The 27,634-nt window shown below is 40.6% G+C and overlaps 2 protein-coding genes across 6 annotated transcripts in view; one reads left to right on the forward strand and one right to left on the reverse strand.

The window, feature by feature from the left end:
* LOC112970739 (V-set domain containing T-cell activation inhibitor 1-like) overlaps positions 1-22,940 on the forward strand; it is a 41,769-nt gene extending 18,829 nt beyond the window's left edge. For 2 of the 5 annotated variants that reach the window (XM_026075454.1, XM_026075455.1), the window contains 4 exons: positions 6,122-6,205; positions 6,611-6,663; positions 11,274-11,618; positions 15,447-17,111. In XM_026075454.1, coding sequence (XP_025931239.1) covers positions 6,198-6,205; positions 6,611-6,663; positions 11,274-11,618; positions 15,447-15,550 — 510 coding nt within the window. In that variant the 5' untranslated portion in view covers positions 6,122-6,197 and the 3' untranslated portion in view covers positions 15,551-17,111. The other 3 variants (XR_003255148.1, XR_003255149.1, XM_026075456.1) reach the window with 3 other exon arrangements.
* LOC112970738 (glutamine amidotransferase-like class 1 domain-containing protein 3A, mitochondrial) lies at positions 22,617-27,203 on the reverse strand. The gene is made up of 6 exons (XM_026075453.1): positions 27,151-27,203; positions 26,239-26,352; positions 25,745-25,864; positions 24,824-24,916; positions 24,334-24,490; positions 22,617-23,696 (listed from the first exon to the last, which is right to left on the reverse strand). Exons 2-6 carry the CDS (start codon positions 26,310-26,312, stop codon positions 23,568-23,570), a joined length of 573 nt encoding a protein of 190 aa, XP_025931238.1. The 5' UTR covers positions 26,313-26,352; positions 27,151-27,203; the 3' UTR covers positions 22,617-23,567.
* Positions 27,204-27,634: the final 431 nt, after the last annotated feature.

Raw genomic sequence — 27,634 nt, forward strand, 5'->3', positions numbered from 1 at the left:
AGCTTGAAAAAAAAAAAAAAAAAAAAAAAGAGAGACACTGCCTTGCCGTTTTGCTTTCTGAGAAGCAGCGGAGAGTTTTGAAAACCTAATTATTAAACTTAGTACAAGAGTTATCTTACTTAGAGGACAAAGCATATTTTAGAAGAACAGGATGCAAACCTACTACTGAAAGCTCCAGTACTGGTGGCAATGGAGCACTTTGTCTATAACACAGACCCCACAGGCAGCAGTGGCAGGAAATGCCTTAAGGATCTGTGTACAAATATGGTTCACCTAATCCCTGGATTGACCTTCACCCAAGAGAAGCAAGTAGATGACAGATACCAAAATTCTTCAGACATGACAGTTATATGGATTATATGGATCTTGGTTCTCTGGAAATTCAATCACACCAAATACAACGTGAAAGCACCACATACCACAAGACTGGAGCATCATTTGATCACTGTCGAATTGTCCTCACTTGTGTACCAAGAGCATGCTTCCTTCCTTCTGAAACTTGAAATGAGATGTGCTACATTTAGCTCTGGTCCCCTGAGCTACTCAAACCCTTCCCATTTTTCAAAGCCACAAACAGCTTTAGTCTGAGAGCTATTAGAAAGGTTATTCTGAAATCAACAGTAAAATCTAGAAATTGGAATGAATAGGTAACTAGATTGTGCTAACTTGTACACACTCCCTTTTTGTTCAGCTACATCCAAAGTTCTGCTATTTTCCCCTCAAATCTTTGGGAAGGTGTTTGTGAGTTTGAATCCTGCATACTCAAGTCACATAATTTTTAACTCCCACACCCATCTTATTTCTGTGCATGTGGATAATCCTCCTTACCAAAACCATTTATTCGAAACCAGGGAAAGGGGTGGGTGTATAAATTCCTGCTGTAGCACCTAGGACTCTGTCTGGGGTGCAGCTTTCCCCTGGGAGTGAATCATGTACCGCCATTCATTCACTCTCTATCCCTGCAATGGGATAACTTTTTGGAGCAGCTATGCATTTGATAACAATCTTTCAGCCCCAGAGCCTGACCACGGCCCACGATAAGAAGCCAGTGGAGGCAGTGGGAAAAGTAGGCAGTGGGAAATTCCAGAAGCATGGGGAAAAACACTGGCAAGCACAGAGTCAGCACTTCACCCACCACCTCCACAGCATGGGAGGTGTGGCTGGAGCACAGCAAGGGGAAAAGAAAGTAAGTGTGAACAGAGTCCATGACACTCCAGTGCATAGCAGGCATGGACAAGGTGGGGTAGTTTTAAACAGCTACAGACTAAGCTAAAAAACAAACAACAACAAAAACACAGACCAGCCTTCAGTTGCCCTCACAAGAGCGGCACATGCTGTCTTTGCCAACCTCTCCATCCACAGACACATCAAGTTTGTTACAGTGCACCTAAAAAAAAAAGTCAAGATCCCAACGCAGGACTTGGCTGCTCTCACAGCACACTTTATAGCTTAAAGCTCCAGACACTCCCCTTGGAAGCAAAGGGCACTTCTTCCAGCTGCCCGAAGCTGCGAGGGTGAATTACACAAGAGTTTGGCTGCATGAGTACTACCTGCCCTCTCTCACAATCCCCAGAAAGTTACTTTCAGATTGGGATAATCAGGATGATTTACCTCCAAAGCTAAAACCCTAAAAAGGGAAATTTTCATTTTGGATACCTGCCAGCATGTCCCTCACTGAAGCCTCTGAGGTATCTTTCCTTCAACTGATTATAGGACAGCTCTCTGAATGATGCCTCATTTTGTTTATAGATTTCTTTCAGATCAGATCAGAAACAAACACCAAGTTTCGGTACAGACAGTTGCATCATAAGAACTTTCTCCAACAAACCAAACTGTAATTTCCGCTTGCAAGCTCACTCATTAGCTTTCTACTACCAAGGGTAACAGGACTGGGTGGTTATATGAGCAGAAAGCGTTTAAAGAACAGAAGTGACAGAAGATGGCCTAAAGGTGAATGAGGCATAATAGGGTGGCATTTCTTTGCTCTAGGTGCTGCCAGGATTTCATCAAGTCAGGGAAAAAGTTCACCCCCACACTCTCCCACAAACATCAGTAACAGCAACCAGTTAGCATAATAGCTGCTCTTGAAAGCCAGAAGTACACAAGGAGAGGGAAGAAATAKGTCAGCACTTCAGTGACTAAGCCACAAAGTGCTGCCAGGTATGTAATGAGTAGTTTTCTTGGCAACTGTCTTCATTCATCTCTGATACGCTTTTGGCCAAGCCTTTCAGGATTACTGGTGTCTGTTACAGCTTGTACCACCATTCATTCAGTGCCTTACCTATGTTATTCAGCCAGTACTGGAGGCTGGCAAAACAAGTGGAAGAGCTGGCAACCAAATTAATCCCTTCAATACAACATCCAAATTGTTAAATTCACTTAGTCCGCAACAGCTTTTAAATCGGAGCGTCGTACCTGGTGAGCACCACACAAAGACACCTCCACCGTGCTAAAAGGCTTCCAGCCGCAGCATCTCCCTTCCCGCCCCGGCCAGCACCTTGCTTCAACCCGTTGTCCCATAACGGCCTCTCCTGATCCCTCTCTAGACCTTCAATTCCCAGGTCAGCTGTCCTTTCTGGTCTGGATCCCAAACTGATTGTTCTTTGCAGTATACAGATTATACAGATGTGCCATGGCTACAAGCCATTGCTGGACTGGTTTCTTAAAACATCCGGTTTTCCTGTATCATAGCCTGACTGCTCAGTTCCCAGAATTGCTGCCCCACCATATGATCACAGGAGGGTCATGCTCCAGCTGCATGGTCACTGCTGGCCTATGATCTAACAGTTGCCAGCAAGGTTTAAGGCAGTAGAAAACAGAAAAGCCATCTGCCCACAACATGGGCCGCTGACTTGAGCGGAACTTTTCTACCCTTTTCCATCCATTTTCCCTTCCTGTGATCCCAGTGGTCCTAACCAGCAGAGCTGTTCACAGAGGAACATCCTCCATGCTTCACCTGTAGCAACGCTATTTCCAGAGTCAACATGGCGCCTGCAGATAGTACCATTTTCTTAAACCATTTTCTTAACCTCCCTTCAAGGGAGGCGAGCCTTCACCAGGAGCATTTATGTCCTTCTCTCCCCCTGCCTGTCTGCCCYCCCCCCCCCCGTGGAACGAAACAATAGGAAATAATTTACTTTGAGACACAGAGCCCTGCTGCTTTACAGGCCCTCAGAACATTTATTTATTTGCCTACTTGGTTGATTTCATTTTATGGCAGGGCTGAGCTAGCTTGTTCACTAAATGGACTCACACCCGTGATGCAAACATTAGATGACACAGATGTTGCCACACAGTTTTGAGTTTTGCAATTTAGTCATATGCTTTAACTGCCTTGCATGCCTTAGTCTGTCTTAAATAGGTTAGTGTGTTAAAAGAGATTACTTAGTATTTTAATTCTTCAGGGAATGATTCTTCACTGCAAAGTCTTACCCAGTTAATTGTTTTAGCCTCTGAAAAATGAGTCAAAACTCCTTTGTCAGGATAAAATGAATAGTAAATTGATTTTTAAATTTCAAAATAGAGAGAAAAAAAAAGATGCATCAGTTTGCTAAACTTCCTTCTCATTTAAGCCAGCACTTCAGAAGGGCAAGATGTGAAGGAGCAGATAGAAACTATTCATTTTAAACCCTCATCCATGTAGTGACTGAAACATCTTGCACCAGCTGAAGTGCAGAGACTGGAACAGATCTCCAGTTTAGCAATCCTTGTGTAGGCTGGGTGTGAACATTTCCATTTCAAGCAGTGTCAGCTCAACCCAGAAAGAAATGTTATTTCAATTAAACAATAGATTAAACTAAAGTAAGGGCCAGGTGCTCCAGCTAAAACACACCTGCAGTTAAGTACTACTTCACAAAACAAGACCTTCCTTACTCCACCTTTATGTACAGGCTTAAACTTCAATAGGGAACTAACAGAAGCACGTGGATGGCAAAAGTGAGCAACATTCACATGCATTTTGGATGTCATTTGGTATTGCAGGTCTGATCCCACTTCCCCCCATCCCACAAGACTTTGGAACTGACATTTGTGAGAACCAGAAACCCCAAAGGGACTCTGTGGGAGTAAACTAGCCAAAGCCAGATACACAAACAACAGGCTCAGCTGGAGCAACAACCTTCAATCAGTTCCTAAGGCAGAATTAACACTGTTAGAAAATGGATGGCCCTACAGGAGAAGGGCATTGCTTCTACAAGATCTGGCTTTTGGCTCGTTCCTGTCTGCTACTTTACACAGACCTGTTAGTTGGTCACATCTATCAGATTTGGAGTTCCTTCTGCATAGGGAGGTATCATAAATACCAACTTTACCTACAGGAAGAGGGGGCCACAGCTACAGCAGCTCTACAGAGCACTGCTGCAGAGCACCGGCAGCCAGGCTGCCCTCCTTCAGGCCTGGAGCAGGACTTTCTCCAGCATAAGCACAAGCTAGTGTGGAGCCATGGCCCCTCCAGCTTCACCTTGTTCTCGACTCAGTGCCAGGCCAGAGAACGGGACAAGAGGTTTTCTGATAGTATTTTTGTACAAAGCTGCAGCAGGGGCAGGGGGGCATGCAGAAAGCTAACTTCTGTGAAGCACCATGGAGAACTAGTTAGGTAGATAAAACTGTCTGTCAGTATCTGTTTCATTTACTAAAGGAAGGCAAGAAGGAAACACATATGGGATAACCTCACTTAGCATAAATGTATACCCATGCCTGGAAAAGTAACTATTACAACTGGAAGGGAGATGACCACAGGAGAAGTCCATCAAAACCATGCAGGTCACATTGGTTTTAATCCATAAGATAACTCGAATGGGTGAAGGTTTCATGGTACTTACATTGCAGAACAAAGTCTTTCCCTATGCCAATTTTGCCAGCCACTATGCATCATTTGTTTGCCCTTTTCAAAACAGAGCAAAGAACACCAATAGCCTTCCACAAGTTCTCAAAAATAAGTCACTCATGCTGAGCAGAGTATTTTAAGGCTAAGCTAACCTCTACTACAACAAGAGTAGAAGAACTGACCTCCCAAGGAGATGCCTCGAGCTTTCCAACACAAAAGACATCTATCATGTCACAGCCCAAGCTCAACCCTTCACAGTCCAGCTCAGCCAGAAGGGCGTAGTGTGGAGGTGTATCTAGAGCCAGGGCAGGGATCCTGGCAGACACTCGCCTCCTGCTTGCTATAAGAAGCCAAAGAAGCCAAAGAAGCCAGATGGTTTGTGCTAGGTATCGGGAAAGGGCTGATAAACGAAATGTAACCAGGGCTTGGCCACAAAGGGAGAGGGGGAAATTCAGCTCTTGTGACTGGATTTTAGAGCATGAGTACATAAGTTCCAGCCCTCATGGGACAAGTGGGTTCCCCAGGGGCTGCACTTGGGGCCTTGCTTACTCCAGGAAACTTGGTTTCACCTGAAGCAATAGGCAGCAGAATGGCACCATGAGCTTCCCCACGTCTTGTTATCCCCCCACAGTTGGCCCAGGGGGAAGAGAAGACACCCTTGGCTAAACCACCTGTTCCACTGTCAGTACCGTCTTTACAGCATGCTGGGGAGGAACAATCAATCACTCACATACTTGCACTCCATAAGGTGCTGAGAGGAGGTGGGAACAGGACAGGGAGGGGGGGAAGCCCAAAAATCTACATCTTTTTTCCTCGCTCTGGTTGCTGCCTCCTTGAGAAAGTAGCTGATTTAACAGCTTCCTCAGAGAGCTTACTGAAAAGATGTTTTAATCAGTATTTTCCTTACAGGCTTATTAGTTTTGACTGAATTTTGTTGGTGGATGTGCAGCTTGAATAGTATTTGGTAGAGTAGTAGGGATAGTGTTTACATGTCTTGACAAATACAGTTTTACTAGACACCCATTAGGTTTCACCATCTTTTTTGATCCTATCTGGCTATAGAAGAATCCCCTACAAAGGGCTGAAAGCTCACAGCTGGTCACTGACTGCATTGCTTGTGACTCATATCCAACCTACACATGAAAATAAATTCTTGGTATTGTATACACACAGTGAAAGAAGAAAAACTGTACCTCAGCAAACCACTAGGTGCAATAAACATCCTAGTCCCTTCTAGAGAAGTTCTTGTGGAGAGGAGAAAAAAAAAAAATGCTTTTTGCTCTTTTGTTTTCATAGAGGCAAAAGTCACAGCTGAAGTACCTGGTGAATTTAGTGACACAGGACGATTCCTAGCAACTGGGACGCCACAAAAATGAGATGGTAAGCTAGTTTTCCTTCTATTGAAGAGCAGCTGAAGCTTGGGGACAGAGAGAATTTGTTTTCATTACCAAAGAAAAATAATTTCAAGAGCAAACTATATATACACAATTAACTTTGCCCACATGGGAACAGAAGAAGGAATTACGGACCTAGTGTTTGTGACTGAAGCCCCTTAGGGCCATTGAGAAAGCTCACATATAAAGAGAAAAGCTGTGATTCTCACCAAAGACTAGAAGATGAAACAAGACAGGGGTTCTAATCCACACAGATTTCTATCCAGATTTTCTTCACAGATGAGGAAGTTGTGAAACAGGGCATAAATTATGCTGGAGAAAAAGCCTTTGATCTCTGCTGTAGCGTTCCAACAAAGCATTCAGCATTTCTCTATTTCTCTCACTTCATTAGGGAGAATGCTTTCTGGATGGTTGCCTGTTTACTGTTTGCATCTCTACCCAGAGGTAAATATACCATAATACACATCTAGGAATTTGTGGAAATATTTACACAAGAACACCCAAACTGCAATTATGATAATGATCCAGTAAGAAACTTTGAGCTGAGCAAAACAGAGACACACTTTGCTTTGAATGCATCCCATCACATTCCAAGACAAGGTACAGGTAATAGCTTTCAGACAAACTATAACTGAAAGAGTRGTTTCAAGATTTAGGTATTTCAGGCCCACAAACCTCTACCTATAAAGTTTATCGTGCCCATATCCTTAGAGTACCCCCCTTTCTCCATAATATTGGAGAATCAGATTCCAAGTCATCTTTATAACCCCAATTGTCTTGCATCTGGTTTTGTATTTAAATCTGTTCGGTTGCTGGGCTCTCTACAGGGATAACCAGGTAAGTGAAAGGACTGAAGCCCAATCGCATGAGCAGCCTGAGCTGTGCAGCCTGCTCTTGCACATGCTCTCTTGCTCTCTCTCACCCTGAATCTTAGCACACACACTACCAAGTTCTAGCAGAGCTGGCTCTCTGGCCTTGTCTATGTTAGATGTCATCATCTTTCATATGAAAAAGATAGGTTAGTATGCACTGCTGAGGGATCCTTCTACAAGCTACAGAAACAAATCCCTGTAATTTCTTTGCTTTAAGCTTAAATTCAGCAATACTGAGATTTCTGTCTGTGGTCAAGACTCTTCCATTTGTTCTGGAGTGCCTTGCTTTCAGAAAGTGCTGCAGTGGCTCAGAAAGGTATACTTTGTTTTGAACTAGTTGCGCCCTCTCTTCTGGACGTATGATTGTCATTTTTAAAGAGAACTTTTGTACGTCTCCATGGAGCAATGTGAGAAGTCTGCTGCCACTCAAGATGTACTCTTTCAGTGGAGCAGTACACACACAGCCACCCTGAGATATTTACATAATTACGCTTTGGCTCATTTTTTTCCCCTTAAAATAAGAAACCGCAAGTTCAGTGTTTCTCAGCGAGGAAGTGGGATTGCAGACAGCCCGGTCCTTTACAGACACTTCTGCATATAGGCGAGACATGCTTGTAAGGAATCAAGATGTTGCCTTGTCAGGATAACACATTTCAGTTCAAGCTCACAGATACTCAAAAACACAAGAGAATAAATCCCCCATTGCCTTGTTTCTATCATTGGAGCATTTTTTTCCGTTTAATCCATTACTTCTGGATCTTTGCTTCGCTTTCTTTGTCAGAACTGGAATAGTATTCTCATAGCCCAGTGAACATGACAGACTCAAAAGTTCCCACTTCCAGACCCTTCTCCTCAAGGCGTAAACTCCAGATCTCCTACTGCCTTCTCAGAATCTCCCAGTATAGGCAGTACATAATTAATACACAAGTCTGGTTGCCTTACAAAAGATACCATCATCAGTGGCCTAAAAGTCAGGCTTTATGAGCTTCCCTGCATCACCCTCTGCCCACTACCCGACACACCAGTCCTTGAGTAATTCCCATGTAGCGACAGAAGGAAGCAGGTTCTTGAAATCTGACCACAAGGATATAAAAAGCCCAAGGGATACCCAGCTATTAGTTTGTCTCAGACTGGGGGAAGAGAGACCTAGGGGCTGGCATAGTAACCAAGGAGCTAAAAGTTACCCCAGATCATAATCCTATGGCACTTGCAGTCCCTGGTTTTTACATGCTTTACTAAATAACTACCCCATCTCTTGCTGAAAAGCCAGGCTGCAGCATACCTCTTTCTGGCTTCTTGTAGGAACTTTTTTTACCTGTTGAAAGTTCTGTACAGAAATTCAGTGTAACAATAGCAGAGCTTTCAGCAAAGAGTCATTTTTTAGCAGCAACAATGGATCATAGCTTACAACAGCATACTGAAGAAGTAGTGTTTATTCCCTATAGAAATCCTAGTTTATCCCTATAAAAAGTTTAAATTTGCACACTCAGCTTCACCTTGATAATCTAAAGCTCTTGCCAGCACTTAAAAAACAATCTTTTTTTTAAAGTCTAACTTAACATTTGAGTCTTACATCTGCAAGTGAAAGCCACATGCCAACACATTTTTTCCAGGGCAGAGATCTGCACAATACCACATCCTACACGCACAGCCCACAAGGCAAAACAGACAAGCGCTGCTCACCTCATTTCATGCACCCCAGCAGCAGGCTGCCACCATCCCTGGTGCTCCCTGCATGAGTGTTTCAGTCTTCTGGCCAGGAAACTCCCTATTCCACTCCTTCAGGTGTGTCAAGGTCCTCAGTGAGAAACCTCACATAATATCACCTAGTCAGACTTCAGCATAACCTGAGCCTTCTTCTCAGAGCTAGCTTTCATAAGGGCCTCTATTCAGTTTGCATCTAGAAGCCTGCTCATGCCATCTACAAGAGACCTCGCCTTCCTGTCAGCTCTGTTAGATAAATCATTGCAGCCAGATTTTGGTCATCTGTTCCTTGTCCCAACCAACTCCGATAGAGCCATCTATTTTGCTCCTGGCTACCCTTGCTTTACCAGCTGTAAGCAGAGTAGAGCAGGCTGGGTTGGAGCCCTCAGGTGTCTATTTATTTCATCACAAGCAGTATGAGGTTCATTCACCATATCATGCAGAAAAAGAATAGTTATGCTGGGCCCAAATTATTGCACTGCTGTCCTCAAACTTCAGAAAAAGAATAAAGAGCCAAGAAGAAGGTAGATGAGACTGATGCATCACAATTCCAAAATGAGTATCAAATTTAAAAGTGAAGAGAATCAAGAGGTAGGATGAACATTCTTTTTTCCTCTTTTGCTCTTCAAGCAAGTGCTTATTGCCTGTTTTTCTTAATAGAGCTATACATTTTGTTGATTTCAGAATTATCTTTTCTTCATCCACATGCAAGAGTATGCTGTGAGCATTCTCAGTATTAATAGCCTCCTGGGGGCACAGCTCTTCTCACTATAAAGCTCTTCTGAGGCTCACTTCTTCCTGGGTTTTCAAAACAGCTGCAGCCAGTTCAGAGACATTTGTCTCTGCCCCATACCTAGCTAACCATGGTCAGCAAAACCCAGGGAATAGCCCTGCCTTGGAGTGGCTCTGCTAAGCACAGCCTCGCTCAGCTCTCCTGACCCACACAGCTCAGGGATGGCTCTTGGGCTGCTCCCATCCCCTCACTGTCTTTCCTCAGCTGTGGTGCCTCTTCCAGCTGTGCTGGGTACAGCTAACGGCACTCCCAGGGGAAGGATAATTAGCAATAAATTATTGCAGGGCTGAGGCACTTTCCTTGGTAAGTATAGAGCTGTATGTGCTCTGGCAGTTCAATAGTAGCTAGAACTTCATTATAAATAAAATAAGACAGTTATTTAGATACTGTTGTGATTCAGGCTCCTCTTGAGAAAGGCAAAACCTCATCAGTGACTGATACAATCTTTAAATGGTTGAGCTCTCAAGACAGTAAGGGTAGGGGGGGATCTATGTTGTCTATGCTTTAAAAACTCTTACTTTTATACTCTAAATCAAGCACAGCTACTTAGGCATAGAGTCCTTCTCCCATCCCCCAGTCTTCCCCTGGAAAATGTTACAGCAAAATCTAGTAAAAGTTGTCCTACCTGGTAATAGCAGATCCCTCCATTTGTGGAAGTTATAGTGTATTTTCAACTAACTTGGAAGAATTTATGAAAATAATTAGCACCAAAGTTATTAAATGAATAGTGTACATTTTGCAATATATTTGTTTTCTTGCCATACCTGTCTGCCTGCTTGTTCACCGGTATGCTACACTCACTAACACACAACGATTCTTGCATTTGTTGGAATCAATTGGTACCATTACCATCAAAWGTCCAGGCCACAGATACAAACTACACCCAGAGATCAATAGTCTATCTCCCTGAGGCCTTGGAAAAGTCATTTAGCCTTTCTGTGCTTCAGTTCCCCATCTTTAAAATGGGAATGACAGTGCTCCTTTTTGGGGTGTTGGAAGAATAATTATATCAAATACTATGAGAGACCCAGAGATTACAGTTGGCAAGATCCTTGAGTGCATCCAAACAAACCTGCAGAAAATTACCCCTTTCTGTCAGATCATCTTCAAGATGTTGCAGAGGAAGGGAGAAGGGGACTCCAGCACATTATTTACACAACAGGAGCCATGATCTGACAGGCGAGCAATGGGAGTTGAGGGAGATCAAACTTTTCCAGGATTCTTCTCTTGACAATATAACACCCTTTTCACACTTCCCCTTTTTTTAGCCAGACCTCCTACAAAAACAAAACTTGTTTAGTCATGTTGTCTGCCAATCTTCACTTCCCTGCATGCTTTTCTTCCATTGCAAACTGACTAATTTCAATTGAATCTGACACCTGATCTCAAAGACTAAGATTCCCAGAAACTGGAGAAAAATCCCTAGCTAAGGAAACTCAAATCAGTGCCAGCACTGAAGAAGTGGATGCAGCTTGCATGAAGCAACATCTGCCCTGCTGCACAGCTGGCTGGGCAATCAGCCCACATGGGCCTCAGGTCATGTCACGGCACATGTTGCTTCCTCCATGGCTGGGAGCAGGAGGCTGGGAAGAGAGGCAATAAAGTTGTAAGGAAGCCAACATATAGGAAACCTGGTGTCCTTAGCTCTGCTGCCCACTGAGCAAGTTGTCTGTTTTTTATTCCAGGTCAGTTGGACACAACGTGCCATGCATTTGTTGGAGAAACTGTCATTTTGCCTTGTACCATCACCTCTCCTGGAGAGCTGGATGTTTCCGATTCAAAGCTCTACTGGCAGATAGAGTCTATTTTAGTGCATTTTTTTCACAATGGGGAAGATTCACTGAGGTACCAGGATGAAAATTATCGTGGCAGAACCAGTCTTTTTTTGGATGAGGTGAAGCATGGCAACTTTTCCCTACAGCTTTCCAACATCCGATTAGAGGATGCAGCTGTATATACTTGCATCTATAAACAGGCTAGGGCTCTCTCCAACAAAACACAGAAATCTAAAATTAAACTCGATGTATCAGGTAAGACTTTTTTTTAGTTCAGAGGGAGGGAGTTGACGGGAGCATTTCTTGCTGACACAACCCAAATACGGCCATTGATTGGAATGAATCCAAAATTTAAAGTGAATATCCACTCAGTTTCCCTCTGTTCGTTACTTTTGTTGGAAGAATAAGATGGGAGAAGGAAAAAAATAGACATCTTTGTTAAGCTTCAGCACTGCATATCCACAGAAGCAGCAGGACTGCTGAAGGCAAGCCCCCTGCGCCTTCCCCCTCCCTTTACAGGATCCATAGCTAGGTAATGAGATCTCCTAGCTTTTTCAGCGTGTGGTTATTTATGTTTCTGTATTGTCCTGCATCCACCTTGTCCCCAGAGGAATGGGAGAGTTTCTTTCACTGTTTGGACTTGAATCTGTGAATCAAGATTAGCTTAATCTCTGGCAACTGGATCCAAAGTCCAGGTCATACACCCTTTCAGATCAAAGACAGACAGGTGCTAATTACCTTTTCACTTGTAGCTGGAAGATCTATATCTGGTGGCAAGGCTGGACTCCTGCAACAAGAAAATTATTTTTCTACCCTCATAAAATGAATGATACAGTAAGACTTGTTTGAATAACGCCARATACGAAGCTTACATGTTCGAGTTACCTAGAAGCATAGCCAGCAGAATGAGGGGTTGTTCAGTTTGACCAATTGACCAGTTGAAAAAGCAAATTAAAAAAGGGGATATAGGTCAAAACAAAATATGAGTTTTTAAGATTTTGTTTTGCTTGAGCAAATTAGCTGGAAACTTTCATTTTGGTCAACCACACACACTTCATTCAGCTTAAAGATATGTTTTGTTTTCAAGTAATTTATACCCTTTTGAAGTCTTTTTTAAAATGCACATCATTCTTAAGAGAAAAATGTTTTTGAAATGTAAAGTGAAATACTTTTTTTCAGAAAATTTAGAAGTGAAATGTTTTGCAGTTTTCAAAGTGAAAAAAAACATTTTGAAAATGCAGAACCAAAATGTTTTCATCATCTCATTTTTGGGAGAAGTGAAGTGTCCTTTGCTCTGATTTAATTTTGTGATCACATTTAAACTTTCAATTTGTTTGGCAAATGTATTCTTCCTCAGAAAAAAAACCCTAACTCTTAGATCAATTACTGGTACCCTTTTCCTGTTCTAAGCTTAAACAAATCACTTTGAGTCCAAGAGACTTTTGGTGCTTGTTCTCTCTTACTGATTCTAGCAAAACACAAATTTAAGTACAGCTATCCAGGACAGGAAAAGAATATCTTCACCACGAACACAAACCTAGAACACAGTGAGAATTACTGAAATGCCAGTGATCCCTAGTCCATAAAGCTACTTACCATTATAAGCACCATAAAAGCCAATAAAAAACAAGTAATGTGGAAGCCATTCAGTTCCTGGAGTTAAGAAAAGGCCTTTGTAAATTAGGTTGGTATGAATGAACTGCCAGATTTGAGTTATTCTTGCAGGAMAATTGAAATGGATCTCATCCAAAGGCAATTCGGAAGTATAATGTAGATGCTGAAGTCTAAATTTAATCATAATACAGAACTACTTTAGGGTCATTTGTAAACACTTCTTGAGTGAATATAATACATAAGGGCTGTCCAGCTCTGACACGTCATCCTCAGGAAATTCTCCCATAAAATTCCTGCTTCTAACAAAAATTATTCATATTAGCTCTACAAAATCTTAAATTGCTATTATCAAACCCGTAACATTTTGTTATATAAAAATCAATGCTGTAATTTTTATTTTACTTAGTGTAGATTAAGGAAATAATACTGCAATTAATGTAGTAAGTTTGGCCACAACAAGATATTAGAGCCAGATCAAGATATGATGCAGCAATGAACTCAAACAGAAACAAAGGAAGAGAAACATTGCACTGTTTCATCTCATTATCACATAGAAGATTTCAGCTCTATACTGCATGAATAATAAACAACTTTAAAAATTACAGGAAATATCCTCTTTGGACCTAGGATAGCTCCTTTCACTGACTTAGAGGTCTTTAAAGAATATAAGGTTAAATTTCAGATGGTATCTTATGCCTTAACAGCACTAAGTTATAGCATTATAAAAGCCAAAAAAAAAAAAACCCAAAACAAAAAAAACAGGGGGTAGAGTATCTCTAGCTGTTACCTTCCACAGGAAATATGAAACTATCATACTTTTTAATGCAATAGCAATGGAGGTTTCTCAGAAACGGGGTGAGTGTAAACTATGTGTATTTAAAGGAGATATTTGTATATATATTTAACTGACAACTGACAACTTTTTCTCAACAGGAACTATTTCTTATCATGAAAAGATATTTCTTTTGAAAAAAAAAAAGATTGGGAGAAGGGGAAGTGTTTGAATTTTGCTATAAGAGAACAAACAACTACACACTTGCAAGCACCGGAAGGTTTCTGTGTTTCTGGGTTTGGGGGCCTTGGAGATGGACGAAATAAGAGAAGTCTAACTTTTGCAACATAATTCTTTTTATAAAAAGAAAAAAAATGTTTCCTATTGTCAACATTATTTTAAGAAAAATATAGCCTCAGCTCCCAATTTTTGTATTTCCAGCAATTTCTTTACAAAGAGGGAGGAAGTGAATCTGTTTTGTATTAGTCTTGAGCCTGGGAGGCACTTGGAACTTCGGATGTTAAAGGACCTGCTGAGAACAAGGAGACTGCGTGCACAAATAATTCCCACACTTTGCCTTCATTATAAACAGATCAGTAGATAGGTCATATTTTATATAAAACAGAAAAAGGTTTGTTCAGTTTCACTTCAGTTTGTTTGTTTGCTAGGTTGACTTTTTTCGTTAACTGTATTAAAAAGCCTAATTTTCCTCTTACTTTGGGTTTCTTGGGAGACTCCTTCTGGGTCAATAGAAACTTAGGTTCTAAGTTAGTTTCTGGGTAAAAATGATAGTCTATTGGCCTGGAAGAGCTCTCAAGAAGAGAGGAAACTTGTTATAATCTTACATTTACCTCAGAGTGTTCCTGAGGACTACCAGATATTAACAGGTTCCTTACATGCCATTGCATTATACTCCTCCTAGAAAGAGGGGAGGAAGGACCCATACTAGTGACAAGTTAACTGTAGTGACACACTGAAAGGCATTACCTGAAAGGGCTGAGACACTACAGCAATAGGAACAGCCCAAGAAGTGGCACAGAATTACAAGATTATACAGCCTCATCTTCCCAGAGAAGGCATTTGACCTGAACAGTGATGGGAGAAGTATCTCTACTGCTTTAGTCAGGGGTTCAAAATCTTTTTTCATCCTCAGCATTGGTTGCAGATACCATCCTTGGCAAGGGTAAAGTCTTTGCTCTGTGCCAGGCTATGCAGTGGCTTCTGTAGCAGTGGTGTAAGTACTACCACCTGAGAGTCTGTGGCCTAGTTATTTCAATACTTACTACCATTATTTAAGGACACTTACTAGAAATGCCTGCCTCAAGCCCTTGACTAGCTGATGATAATGTACGGTATACTCTTCTGGTTGTTTTTCTATCAGAACTTTGAACAAAAATTCTTAAGTCACCCCAGAAATGAACACTGTATTTATTGTTGCTGAGTATCTGTGCCTCTTCTGTGAAGGAAAAATATATATATATTTCTCACAGTCCCTTAAGACTGGCTTTTTCTGGATGGTACATGCACACACACAAAGCAGAATTTTGCAAGAGAGTCAAAACCCACATGATGTTTTAAACAATTTTGCCTCAGTGCATTCATGTAAAATATACCAGTAAAATGCCACACAAATTTCAAATGCGCTTCTTGTCAAGCCACTAGTTACATGAAAGCTTTTTCTTTTTTTAATCTTTCAGATAACAGTCAGGCTTCCCCAAGAAGTCCTGGTGATGCACAGGGACTAGATATACTTGCTCTCTCTTTTCATCTCCTGGTAACGCTGGTGGTTTGGCATTTGTGACTGGGAAAGCTAAACTTCGGTTTGGGAAGTTCTCCTCATCAGAGGACCTTGCTGTACAAAATAGCTCTGTAAGGTTAGGACTGCTTCAGAGACACGTCAGAGGCACCGATATTTGGAAACACACCRAGCACTAGGTTTATGTCCTGTATTTTGGTGCGCAAAAGAAACCAAAGGCAGTAAAATTCAGAGGTGGCAAGCCTGCTTTTTCATTTGTTTCTTGAAGCCCAGTTTTAGCGCTGCCAATGTGAGCATTTTAGTATTTGATGGTTTTGCTTTAATGACAACTGCAGTTTAGATGAAGACCTACAAAGCCACATCATCATGTTATAACTGGCCCCAGGGAGAGCTTTTGCTTAAGATCCCATCTACAGTCCTTCGAGAAAATTGAAAGGAGAAGGGGTAATTACCCTCTGTGTCAGATAAAAACTGGAAGTAGGAAGAGGCTGTCTTTGTGAAACGTAAGGATGGAAACCTTGTGAAATCTGAGCCTGCGGAACTTTAGCTTCTATTTTTACTCTTAAACGTCATGGCTATCAGTAGTGATTTTTTTCCCACCCCCAAAGAAATGAACTATTTCTTCAGCAAAAGGGTAAAGCTGACAGATGAAGATGAGGGAGGTTAGAAAACTTCAGTGCAGAGGAAAAAAGTGCTGTATTATTACAAAACCCACTTCTAGATAAGTCAAAGGCTTTAGAAGGCTGAATTTAGTATTTCCTCTTCTTGCCATGAAAGTAAATGTCAYCATCAGGCAAAAGCTGTATTCTTAAGCTAGAACTGTGTGATAAAAGATTGATATTGTGACACTGTTTCTTGTTTAAGAATGATACCTTCAGATGAAAAAAGGAATTAAAAACTGGTCAAGGAATGATAACTGTTACCCATGCAGGTAAAATGTTCAATGCAAGTAGTACAAGATGTCTGGGGTAAAGCTAAGACTGAAAGGATCCTGTTTACCAAGGGTATCAAGAAAGTACAGAAGTTTTGTGTCAGGCCGGAGCCTTTGCAACTGCACTACTACAGAACTGAGAAGTGTCTGGAGAACTGCTCACCTTGGTCGGCATGAAGAGTGGCGAATACAATGCAGTCCTTTTGCCTGCGCCCTCAAGCAGAGGAAAGTGACTCATAAGGACGCACACAGAGTCATTTTGATTTGAAACAGTTCTGTGCTGTTTTTGCAAGGAAAGGACCTGTATAAAACAGTGCTTAAAATAGTACCCACTGAGGTAAAGATTGTTAACTTTGACTTTCACTGGCAAATGGCCCTTTCCCCATGGTGGGGAAAACAGACAAAATGCCACACGCAGTGTGCACTGCTGCAGCAGTGAAGCTCAGTTGGTACTCAGGCTGCCCTTGCTACAGAGCAGCTTAGTATAGCAACTGGGGACCCATTTAGCAGACAGATTTGAATACTGAAAGACAGACATACTGTGATTGTCTCCTTTGTCCCACCCTCCAAACATCGTTTGTCTCAGATTATATATATTTTTCAAAACAGAAGAGTTAATTAAAAATAAAGCCTTAAATTCTGAAAAAAAAMCCTGCTAAGAGCAATCACTTGGTACATTATCTTGGTACGCTTCTTTATTTGTATTCCAGTTGTTCCTAGAGTTTGATAGGCTCCCTGGGCAATCAAAAAATGCAGAAGTAGAATCTGTACAGGCCTGTCTGCCCCAACTCCGAAAGTCTGAGCTGCCCACGTTCATCTCAAGAACATGATTCCTCARATCTCCTTACAACGCCTTAAAGGCCATCCACTTTCCAAAAGGTGTTGAGGCATGCAAACGAAGCAAGCCCCTCCAGTCACAAGTGCAAGCTGTGTGACTACACAGGCACAAAAGTTTCTTGGGCAAGAAAATGAACACCTACTTAAATACTTTTATGTGGGCACGCAGGGCTGGAACATAGCCTCACTGCTGTGGAGAGGGACAGCCACAAAAGGACATTCTAGTCACATGCACAAGAGCAGGCACTGCGCTAGCTGGTGCTTATGAGGAAGGCCCAGTTCCCTCAGTCCTCAGCCTCTCCCACCCCTAGAAGTGATTCTTCCTGCCTTGCAAACTGACATGAATCATAGTAAGCATATGAGCAGCTGGAGGCAAGAGGGTAACTGGTTGAGGAAGACGGACTGCGTGACTTCTAGATGTCCCTTACAACACTAGTTTTTTATGACTCAGATTTGCAACAGCATTTGGGATGTTTAAATATCCCCGTTCATCATATTTTCACAAGTTGTAGTTAATGTCATTCCCAGTGATAACATAACCATTCATCTTTCTTGTGAGACTGCAAGGCAAGGTTCGAATGATTTGCACTTTCTTTGCCTGTGTGATGACCCACTAAGCGAATGTCACAAAGTACACTTAATGTGCAGAACATGAGCAGCACATGCTTCTTGTGGTCTCCAGAGTTTCAACATGAACTAGGGTTAGCTTGAAAAACTAAGGAGCACCAAAACAATTCACACATTTAAGAAGGTGGAATCTCTACCTCTCTCGCAGTACATTCGTGGCCTGTGCCTACAGATTTCATAGGGCAAGAGCACAGGCTGATCATCTGCCACATTATGGAAATTCTTAAAAATTATTTCTTGTGCATTATTCTTGAAAAAGGATGGCAGCAAAAGCAAGTTTGTTTTTTCATGCTTGACAGTGACGCTAGTAAGACAGAGGCAAAAAGGAGTTTGTTTGCTCATCTTGTATTTGTCTAATTTTACAGAGAGGCCAATTTTACTGGTTAATGGTTTTCCTTGAGCTCCTTTCAGCTCTAAATGCTTTGGGAGAAAAGGCCCAGATAGACATGAATGCAATTTGCTTTGGTGCAGAATTTCTACTGTTATTTCAGCTAAGGCTGAGGTCAGTCATTCACATAGCATGCCACTCAGCAATTTAATCAAGAGAACTAAAAAATATTGAAAATAGACATGGAAAATGATTATTTTTCAAACAAGCAGCAGGAAATTATGTTACTATGGGTAATGCAATCCTTGTTGCAACTTCTGTTTCAGCTTTTGAAATTGTCCAAGTTTAGTCCCTTTTCTTCCCCTATCTCACTGTCTATTGCCTGAGAGATTCTGACCACCACTGAAATCATCTTGGAAAAGATGGCCAAATATTAGTTCCTTTATATTTCTGAGGGCTAAGGCTGACTCATATAACAAGTAAGCGCTCTCTCAGCCACTGCAAGCCATGGGAGGGAAGAAGAAAGACAGCCTAAACCAAAGACTCAAGTCTTGGAATGCAGCTCTCAATTATTTGCAGGTGGAGGATTATTTAAACTGCCATTCTTAAAGAATAAAAATTAAAAAATATATATATATAAATATATACACACACACACACACACATATACATATACAAACACATACACAGGTAAACTGCTAGCTTGCAAACACATAAACCCTAGAAGAAACAGTTCATTTTCTTCCAGGAATATTAGTTGGCCTGGTAAAAGACTCTGTCTACAAACCTTGTATTTAGGTCATCTTAACTATGACAGCACTGCTGTTAAAAAAAGAAAAAAAAAAGGCATTGTATACTTTTATAGCTTTATACTACATATTTCCTTATTTTTCAGTGATAATTATATCACAGGATGGTTTTATAGCTTCATGTAAGTCTGCTTTATACTGTGCTTTCAGGGGGATAAAAAGGAGTTCAGAGTGTTGAAGAAATGAGTCTTTGCAAGACAGCTGAACAAATGCATTCATTAAGATGGCAATGAACTTCTATTTATTTTTGCTAAACCAGTAGGAAGCAGTACCTCCTTGATTTTCCTCTGTGTGTCCAAAATGTCAACACAAAAATGTCATATATAAAACAACAGCTGGAATACCGTGCCTGAAGAGTAAGTGAAAACCTGCACAGAACATTGTTCACAAAGTGCCCCCTGCTGGCACTTTGTTCATTCAAAAGACTGTCTCTTCTAGCCACAAACCGCAAGGAAAACGCTAAAAGTGCATCACAATCCCTACTCTCATTTCTGCTTTTACAGGAAAAAAGGATCCTTATCAAATTTTTCGATGAAACAAGTCATTGCAACATTCTGTAGAGAAACATTTCGTAAAAACAGTTCTTGCCTGTATCATCAGTGAGGGCAAAATGGATCAGGCAGAAACACAATTGCTAAAAGGGAGGACAACTCCTCCCTGCCAAAAKTAACCCCATCACGTCACTAGAAAACCAACAGAAGCAGGAGAAACAGTTATCACCACTCCATTTCTGTAAGATAAATCTCTTAAATGCTTTCTGCAGATCAAAAATCATAGGCTCCATAAGGCAAATACAACATGCCTCCTCATGGAGGCTCAAAGAATATACGTATTCTTTTACTTCTTATTTCTGATGGCATTTAACAAAACACATTAATCATAAACTTCTGTCCACTTGGTTGAAACTAGTAAACCCCTTAGCAGCTCCAAACAGCCATAGAAAAGGAGGGGAAAAACCAAGCTTGGCAGAAAAATGTTTCTATTAATCTTCACACACACATGGAATTTCCCTTCAAATTTACGCTGGCTGAATGCCAAGATGATGGTCTTAGCCCTTCTACCAAAGTTAGATGATCTTCTATTAATATAAAACCTTAAAAAAATCTGTATATTGAAGGTTTGTGTTCAGAACATCACTGTGGAATTAGAACATCTCACAAATAAAAAAAAAGAAAGGTTAATTTGGGTGCATGGTTCTTTCTCCCTTAAAAAGCATTATCTCTTGATGACAAAAAAAAAGGAAGGGTAGAAAGATGCTATAAAATGTGATTATTACTGAAAATAATATTTTGTCTCTGGTTTCCCCACTACACAGCAGTCTGTCCTGTCCCCACCAAATGCCTAAGCTCTCAGCACTGACACTCTTTGGGTGGCTCATTTTTTCTATGAACCACCTCGAAAGGTTTCAGGCACTGAGCAGGAGCTGGTTCCTTAGGTACTCCAGTTACAACTCAAAGTCCTACCCTCAAAAGGTCACTGATCTCAAGACTACCCTTTTAGAGCAAATATGCTCTTGTATGATTTAGCTGCTAACTCTTGTTATTTAGCTGTCATGTCAAACTAGGTGAGCTTTTCAACTTGTATACTTGATCCTAAGCACAAGACAGTGAGATATTCCAACATGGAAGTCACTGAGACAGGGATCATCATGACCAATGTTGCATCTGCTTAGAAAGGGACTCATTGGACTCTTAGCGATCTCCATTATTTGGGTATCCGGATTCAAGAACRAATCTCAGAGGATCGTAAAAAGAGGCAACATCTGGATGATCTTCCTGCCAACTTGCAACAACTCATCATGGCATGATAGTAGCAACTTCTTAAAAAAAATCTTTTCTTTTTCTCAGGACACCTTAATCTAAGCAAGAAAAAAGGAAAACTTTAAGCCACCACAGCGGCCCTTACTAGGAACTGCAGATACGAGAAACCCTACCTACACACACAGCCTTGCCGTGGTGAGGGGAGCCAACGGAAAGATTGAACTCTCAGCCCCTGAGGGAAAGGGACAGAAAGGAGTACGTGAGTTCAGCTCAGTTTAGATCACTCTTGTAGCAGATAATGTTACTGTTAACATGGGAACCAGCTGTTCTTCTGCTCTGGGGATTTCAATTCCATCTCTGTTTGTGGAAATTCATGATGTTACCATGCTTCTTTTAAAAGTCCTGCAGATGTAGGGAAGATATGCATCTAAAAATGTCATTACATTTTATGCACACAATACTGAAGTTTCTCTGTTTGATTCAAACAAGATCTGAATATTTCCTATGATATTCAGACCTCTCCCATGCCCTGCCAGGACTCCATATATAAAACTGATACCACAAATATCCATTTTTGTACAAACAAATTCCATAAAAGAAAGTCTTTATTTGCACTTACTTATACATTGACAGTGCATTATTTCTTACTATTTATTTCCTGCTATTTATTACCTACTTGACACTGAAAATTTCCAATCAAATTTGATATACAAACACACATAACACTGTTTCAGAATATGTCCAACATCCGTTTTATGAACCATGTCTGCCACCATGATTACTTGTTTAACGTGTAGGATTTGTTCATAACCACACTGGAGTTTGTGATCTGCACAAGACAGGATGCTAGCTAGGATCTCTATGAAGTCCTCAAAGAAAACAGTGTCCACCCTTGATTTCAACTTCAGATCTTCCAAATCCCAACAGATAATTTTTTTAGTGACAAAAATAAATCATTTGCTAAGAGGCTCCAGAAGCAAAAACACTCCTTCCATGAACACAGATTGAGCAGGCTGAGAATTCCCACCATTCGTATTTAAGCTTCATTCCTGTTCTCTGCTCTCCCTAATAAAAACATTCCAAACTCCCAGTGAGCCTCCAGCTATAGACAGCATTTATAGTATTTCAGGCCAATCTGAGGCTGGTATGTTTAATTTTTGAAACATGCAACTGTCCCTTAAAAATATGGGCTCCCTCTAGCACCTGCCATGTAACAAGAACTTTAATATAGCATTTGTTTAATAGTTAGAGTAGTTCAGTGGCCACATCAAAAGTACTTTAGCTTTATTATCAGGGGAAGCAGGCGTGATGAGAAAATAACCATATTATTTTTAATGCATCTGTATTTCACATAGTAACCAAAGTAAGAGAGTATATGCTGGCAAGAAGAAAAACAAATTCTCCCAGTTTGTATTATAACTTTCCAAGGAATGCCTGAACAACAGAAGATTTGAAATGCTTGAAAACTGGCTTTATGCATTTGGTTTAAACTGTGGTGGTTTAGGCAACTCAGGGCAAGATATTTGGCTTATGACACCAGCTGTTGAAAAGATGTGCAAGGAGTACTAATTTAATTATTTTTAATTTCAGAAATGTTGCTTGCTGCTCAATAGAAAGGTAACAAATAACTTGGAGGAGGAGGAAGGGAACTCAGCTGGATTCTACATAGGAAAAATTCTTCAAAGACGATGAGAACTGAAAAGCAGCAGGAAAAAAAAAAGATGAAATGTAAAGAGAAAGAGTCCTGAAAAAATACTAGAATATATCAACCAGCATGAGTTATCAGAGGCAGTTATCAAACGCAAATGAAGCAACAGGATGAGATAAAGGCAGAAATTTATTTATTTATACATCATTTTTCCAGACATTCAATATTTCTTTGGAGAAAGCTTTATTACCCTAAAGTGAGGAAAGTGAGGATACCTTGAGATTTGTTTTTTGTCCACTGCTAATCATKCAACTACTTTAACAGGAACATTATCCTAAAAAATTGTGCTTCACATTCTTTAACAGGGACATTATCCTAGAAAATTGTGTGTCACATCAGCGGATTATTTTCTCTTTCATTTCAAGACCTTTTTTAGCTATAATGGACCAATGGATTTTTCAAAGTGCTAGTATTGTGACAGGTAAGATGTATCCTGCTGATAATATTCAGAATGGCTCCTCTGTGGAAAGGGGTTCTTTAAAACAGAAAAATAGAACACGGATGTTTTAAATAATGTTGAGGTAACATTAGGATGTGGAAGATGTCTGTTCCCTTGACTATACCACAGTTGATTCGGGCTTTTAGTTCACAGATATGGGCCCAATTGCCTAAACCATGAACCACGCGCTATTGCCTCTGTATTCCCATTCTTAGCCCACTAGTTACACTGCCACTCCATCTGCTATGGCCCTACAACACATYCACCCTCAGCTTTGGAAAGGCCTTTAGTCTTTTTTTGCCCTCACGGAAATGATTTGACATTGGCGCCATGTGATGGCCAGTTTCTGAACACGTCCGCACAGCTCTCTCTGGTTGAAAAAACTCAAGGAAATGCTCTGTGTCTCAGGTGAGACTGCTCATACTCTGTGAGCCATCCTGCAGGCCCCTCTCTTGGAAAGCACTTGGAAATCTCCACAGTTGGGAATCAATCAGCTTCGTATCAGCACTTATTAGAGCGTGAACAGGAAAAGCAGGTGAAAATGTTTCCATTGGTCCATTTTTTTTTGATACTATACCCTAAATTTAAACATTTCTATAGTTTCACTCTTAGAAATAGCCACTTTACTTGCCAGTTAACTTTAGTACATTCTTCACCATGGCCCCAATGCCATCAAAGATGTTATGTAATTCCGTTTCACACATGAATGCTGGGGTAGTGACCACTTTGTTCTTTGTATCCACGTGAGCTTCGTAAACRGGAGTTAAGGAAAACACAGCCTATGCCTCACTTGCAGATGCTATCTGCAAAATAAACTGCCACTGACAAAAACCTTACAACTCTACTACCCCTTAAATAAGCACCTCCAAATATATTACTGTCCGGCTGTAAAGACAGCTGCAACCCATAATCTGAAATATTAAAAGTTATTTTGCCAGAAATACAAACACTGCAAGTGCAATCTGTGGGAATAACATCATTCAGAAACACAAGAAAACTTGGGAAACTTACTGCCTGTAAGCAAATGCCTCTGGGTACTGTTTGTTTGATCACAGCTTTAGCCTTCAGGAAAAGAAAAAAAAAATCTCAGAGAAAACTGACCACTTGTGACTCATGCCAGTTTTATGTGCAAATTCACCCAGCATTTCTGGCCTGCCTGTATTACCAGGTGTCCAAGGCAGTTCTACCGAAACAGCTGAGCACTACTTCTAACTATGCAGCTGTGTAAGGGAAACAACATTGCCTCATCATGCACCATATCACATGCTATATACACTATACATTCCCACTAAACACTAAGTGGAAAAGCACAGATCCTATATGTATTTACTACTGCAATAACATACTAGTAAATTATCTCTCAACATGGAAGTTAACGGGAAAGGATATAGTTACTTCTTTGACACAGTGCTTTCCTCCCAGTTCTTTAATGGCTCCTGCAGTTCCAGCATAAGGCCACCTGCCACCTTCCTCTTCTTCATGCCCCACAGTTACTTCAGCACCAGAGAGAACCTTTGCTGCCAGCACTGGTGAAATGCAGCAAAGACTGCAAAAAAAGGAATTTTAAGAGATTCCATGATGGCACTCTTTCAAAACTTAGTCATAACTGAAAGGATTCAAATGCGCATGCTCTTACTAATCTGAAAGACACCAAAAGGCAACTTCTGCTCAACATGTTCTTAGCTTCTTCTTTCATAAACACCTGCACACACACACACACATCTCAAAAAACACATTTAAAAAAATAAGCTAAAGGTGATACAAAACTGAATATATCTTTTCTAGTTCCAACACTAACAGCTGTACATTTCCACATAATATACTTTGTCTCCACATTCATACTATCAAATAAATACCCCTCTACAACTAACATACGTACCCAATAGGTTTGCCTGCTTTGTGGAAGTCTTTCAAGACACGTTCAACTTCTCTATTCACCTTGCAATCTTTCCCATCAACAGCAAAGGTAGATCTGCCACAAGAAGAAACTTTATACATACCTCAGTATAAATGTACAAACAGACATGCCTACCAGCCCTGAGATGGGCTCTCAAGGGTCATTGGAAATGCAGCAGCTTCTAAGAGGTGGCTGAAAAATGCTGTAGGAGACCAACACTACTTAAGCCAAAGTGACTTTCTTCTAAGGCTCTGGTGTGTCAGAAAGCTCCTTACTTAAGATAAACATCTAGAAATAAGCATTATCAAATCAGCTTTCTAAGATTACAGAAAAGCAGAACAGCAATTTTATTAGAGAACAAAAATACACAAAGAGAAAAGGAAAGGCTTTTCAAAGCCAACAAAATGACGGGTCAGTAACAAGATAATCAGAAGGTTAACACATGATTTCCACTTGGCTAACACATGGGGTTTTTTGAGCCAGTCACTGTTTTACTGTTATTAAAGCAAGACAGGACTTTTTGGTAGCCAGGCACTTTGGACATGAAGAAACAGAAGGAAAATATAGCAACATCCAAAACTTGCGAAGTTTTACCTTTGCTTTCCTCAGCAAGACCCAAAAAAACACAACACAAGGGTAGGGGAAAAAAGACTTTTTATGCATTATCTAAACTCTAGAACTCTGACCAATATTATTGGGAAAATTTAAAATGCGACAGTGCCAATAAGAAATAGAACTGGAAACCAACATGAACGGCACTGAACACTTAATTCCAACACTTTGAAAGGAGTTTTCCTTAGTAAATTAGGTAGGGTTACATACGTACTAGAGAAGGCCATTAACTACTTGCTGTTTTTATTGTGCGAGTCATAAAAAAGGAGTCTAATAATAACTTGCACTCACAAGTTTTTAGCAGCTCCAAATCCACCAGGAAATATCACAGCATCATGGTCTGTTGTAGTAAGTTTAGCCAGGCTTGTGATTTTACCACGGGCAATCCTTGCAGATTCCACTAAAACATTCCTTGAAGAACCAGAAATTAAACAATGAGACAAATGAAGCATTTGTGCACAATAGAGTATAAAAAAAAGATTTGGCAGAGAAGTCGGCGGTGGAACAAGCAAGATGAACAGTGGCATCAAATAACTGAAGCTCTAGCTGCTTCTAAAACATCACTACTGGAAAACGTAAGCATTAGGATATAGTAAAAGCATACAGCAATCTCCAGAAAATGCCTTTAGGCTTTTCTCTCCAACAAAATGCCAGCTAGCATAAAGCTATTAAAACCAGTCAGCAAGTGCTACAAGTTCAGCTACAGGATGCTATGTCTGAAGAACGTCTAGCTTGTATGAAACCGAGACCCAGGAGTCACAGAACAGATTAAGCACAGCTCTTACCTTGACTCAGCTTCAGCTGGCTGCCCTTTGCTGTGATCAATGACATGCATCTGAAGAACATCTGGAGCATACATCTGAACCTCAGCTCCCCCACGACTAAGGTGTACCAGTATGCTACAAAATCAGAGATAAAACGTGCTGAGAACCTTAGAAGAGAGGCTTTATTTGGCCTCTAAGTCTTGCTAGAAATATTCCACCAAATTTTGAAAGAGGAAAAAAACCCTCACTCTTACCAAAGCATACTGAGCATGTAGCAGCAAAATCACTCTATATAACACCAGAGTTCAGAGAAAAAAAAAAAAAAAAGTCAATCTGGAGGTAGGGACAGACAAACTAGCGACAACAACTTTTTTCATTCGGTGCTCTTATACAGGGAACAATAAAAATTTTCTATCTAATTGCAAGACCTCAGGCTTACAGAAGAGTCCCACAATTAGCATACCTAGGTGAATATTTAACCTGGACCTAGGTCAAACATCTTTTAGAAATGAATACTAAGAATTGAATTGAATTGAATTAGTAATTCAGCTTGAATATTAACAATTCTGGCATTTGATTTAGTCCCAGAAATGAAAGCTCAAGGTGATTAAGTCTCTATTTATCTCGCTTGAGCTTGCTTCTAGAAAACTGAATTGCTGTTCCTAAAGGAAAGACTCTCTCTCTCAAACTTATTGCTCTGACATTACATAGGAAGTGCGTATGATCTTTGGACAGTCACTGCGTACTGCAAGGAAGCAGCCTGATTTCTCATTAAGCTGTGAGAAAACTGTGAAGCTTTATGGGCCAATGAAGAAAAACTATCACAAATCTTTCACAGCAAATTTGACAGCCCATAGGAAGTGGAATTGAATTCAGAGCGTTCTAATGTAAAGCAGGTATTTTTGGAGGCTAGAGTTACACAAAGCAACTTACGCTGAGGCCTCATGAATTTCTGTGCCATCGTAGACACCACAACCAGACAGGACCTGCAGTAAGAAAATCAAGAAATCATTTCAGGTGATCCAAAAATTCCTACATAATCCTTCACCCACCCTGTGAGATTAAAAAAAAAATAAATCCACAGCTTTAGGAACAAGGTCTTTATCAGGTCAGTAAATATCAAGCTATTAGCCCTGGTGTTGCTGTTTGACATACTGTACAACCAGTGTACTCTATTTATAGTTACCTGTCACACACAGGTCTCAGACATTTGTTCCTCAGATTTGATAAATTGACAAGACAGCCTTAGGTGCGCTTTTATTATGCATGCAGTGAGTAATTTTGAGTATCATACATCTATTTATGAGATGTTCTTATCCTTGTGAAACATATTCTCATCTGGATGCACAACAAACAGAAGTGGGATAAAAATGCACTTCAAGGTTGCATTTACGATATGCTATTTTACCTGCTGCTG

Source organism: Apteryx rowi, unplaced genomic scaffold (assembly GCF_003343035.1).
Source record: "Apteryx rowi isolate R43461 unplaced genomic scaffold, aptRow1 scaffold_404, whole genome shotgun sequence".
Classification (NCBI taxonomy): Eukaryota; Metazoa; Chordata; class Aves; order Apterygiformes; family Apterygidae; genus Apteryx; species Apteryx rowi.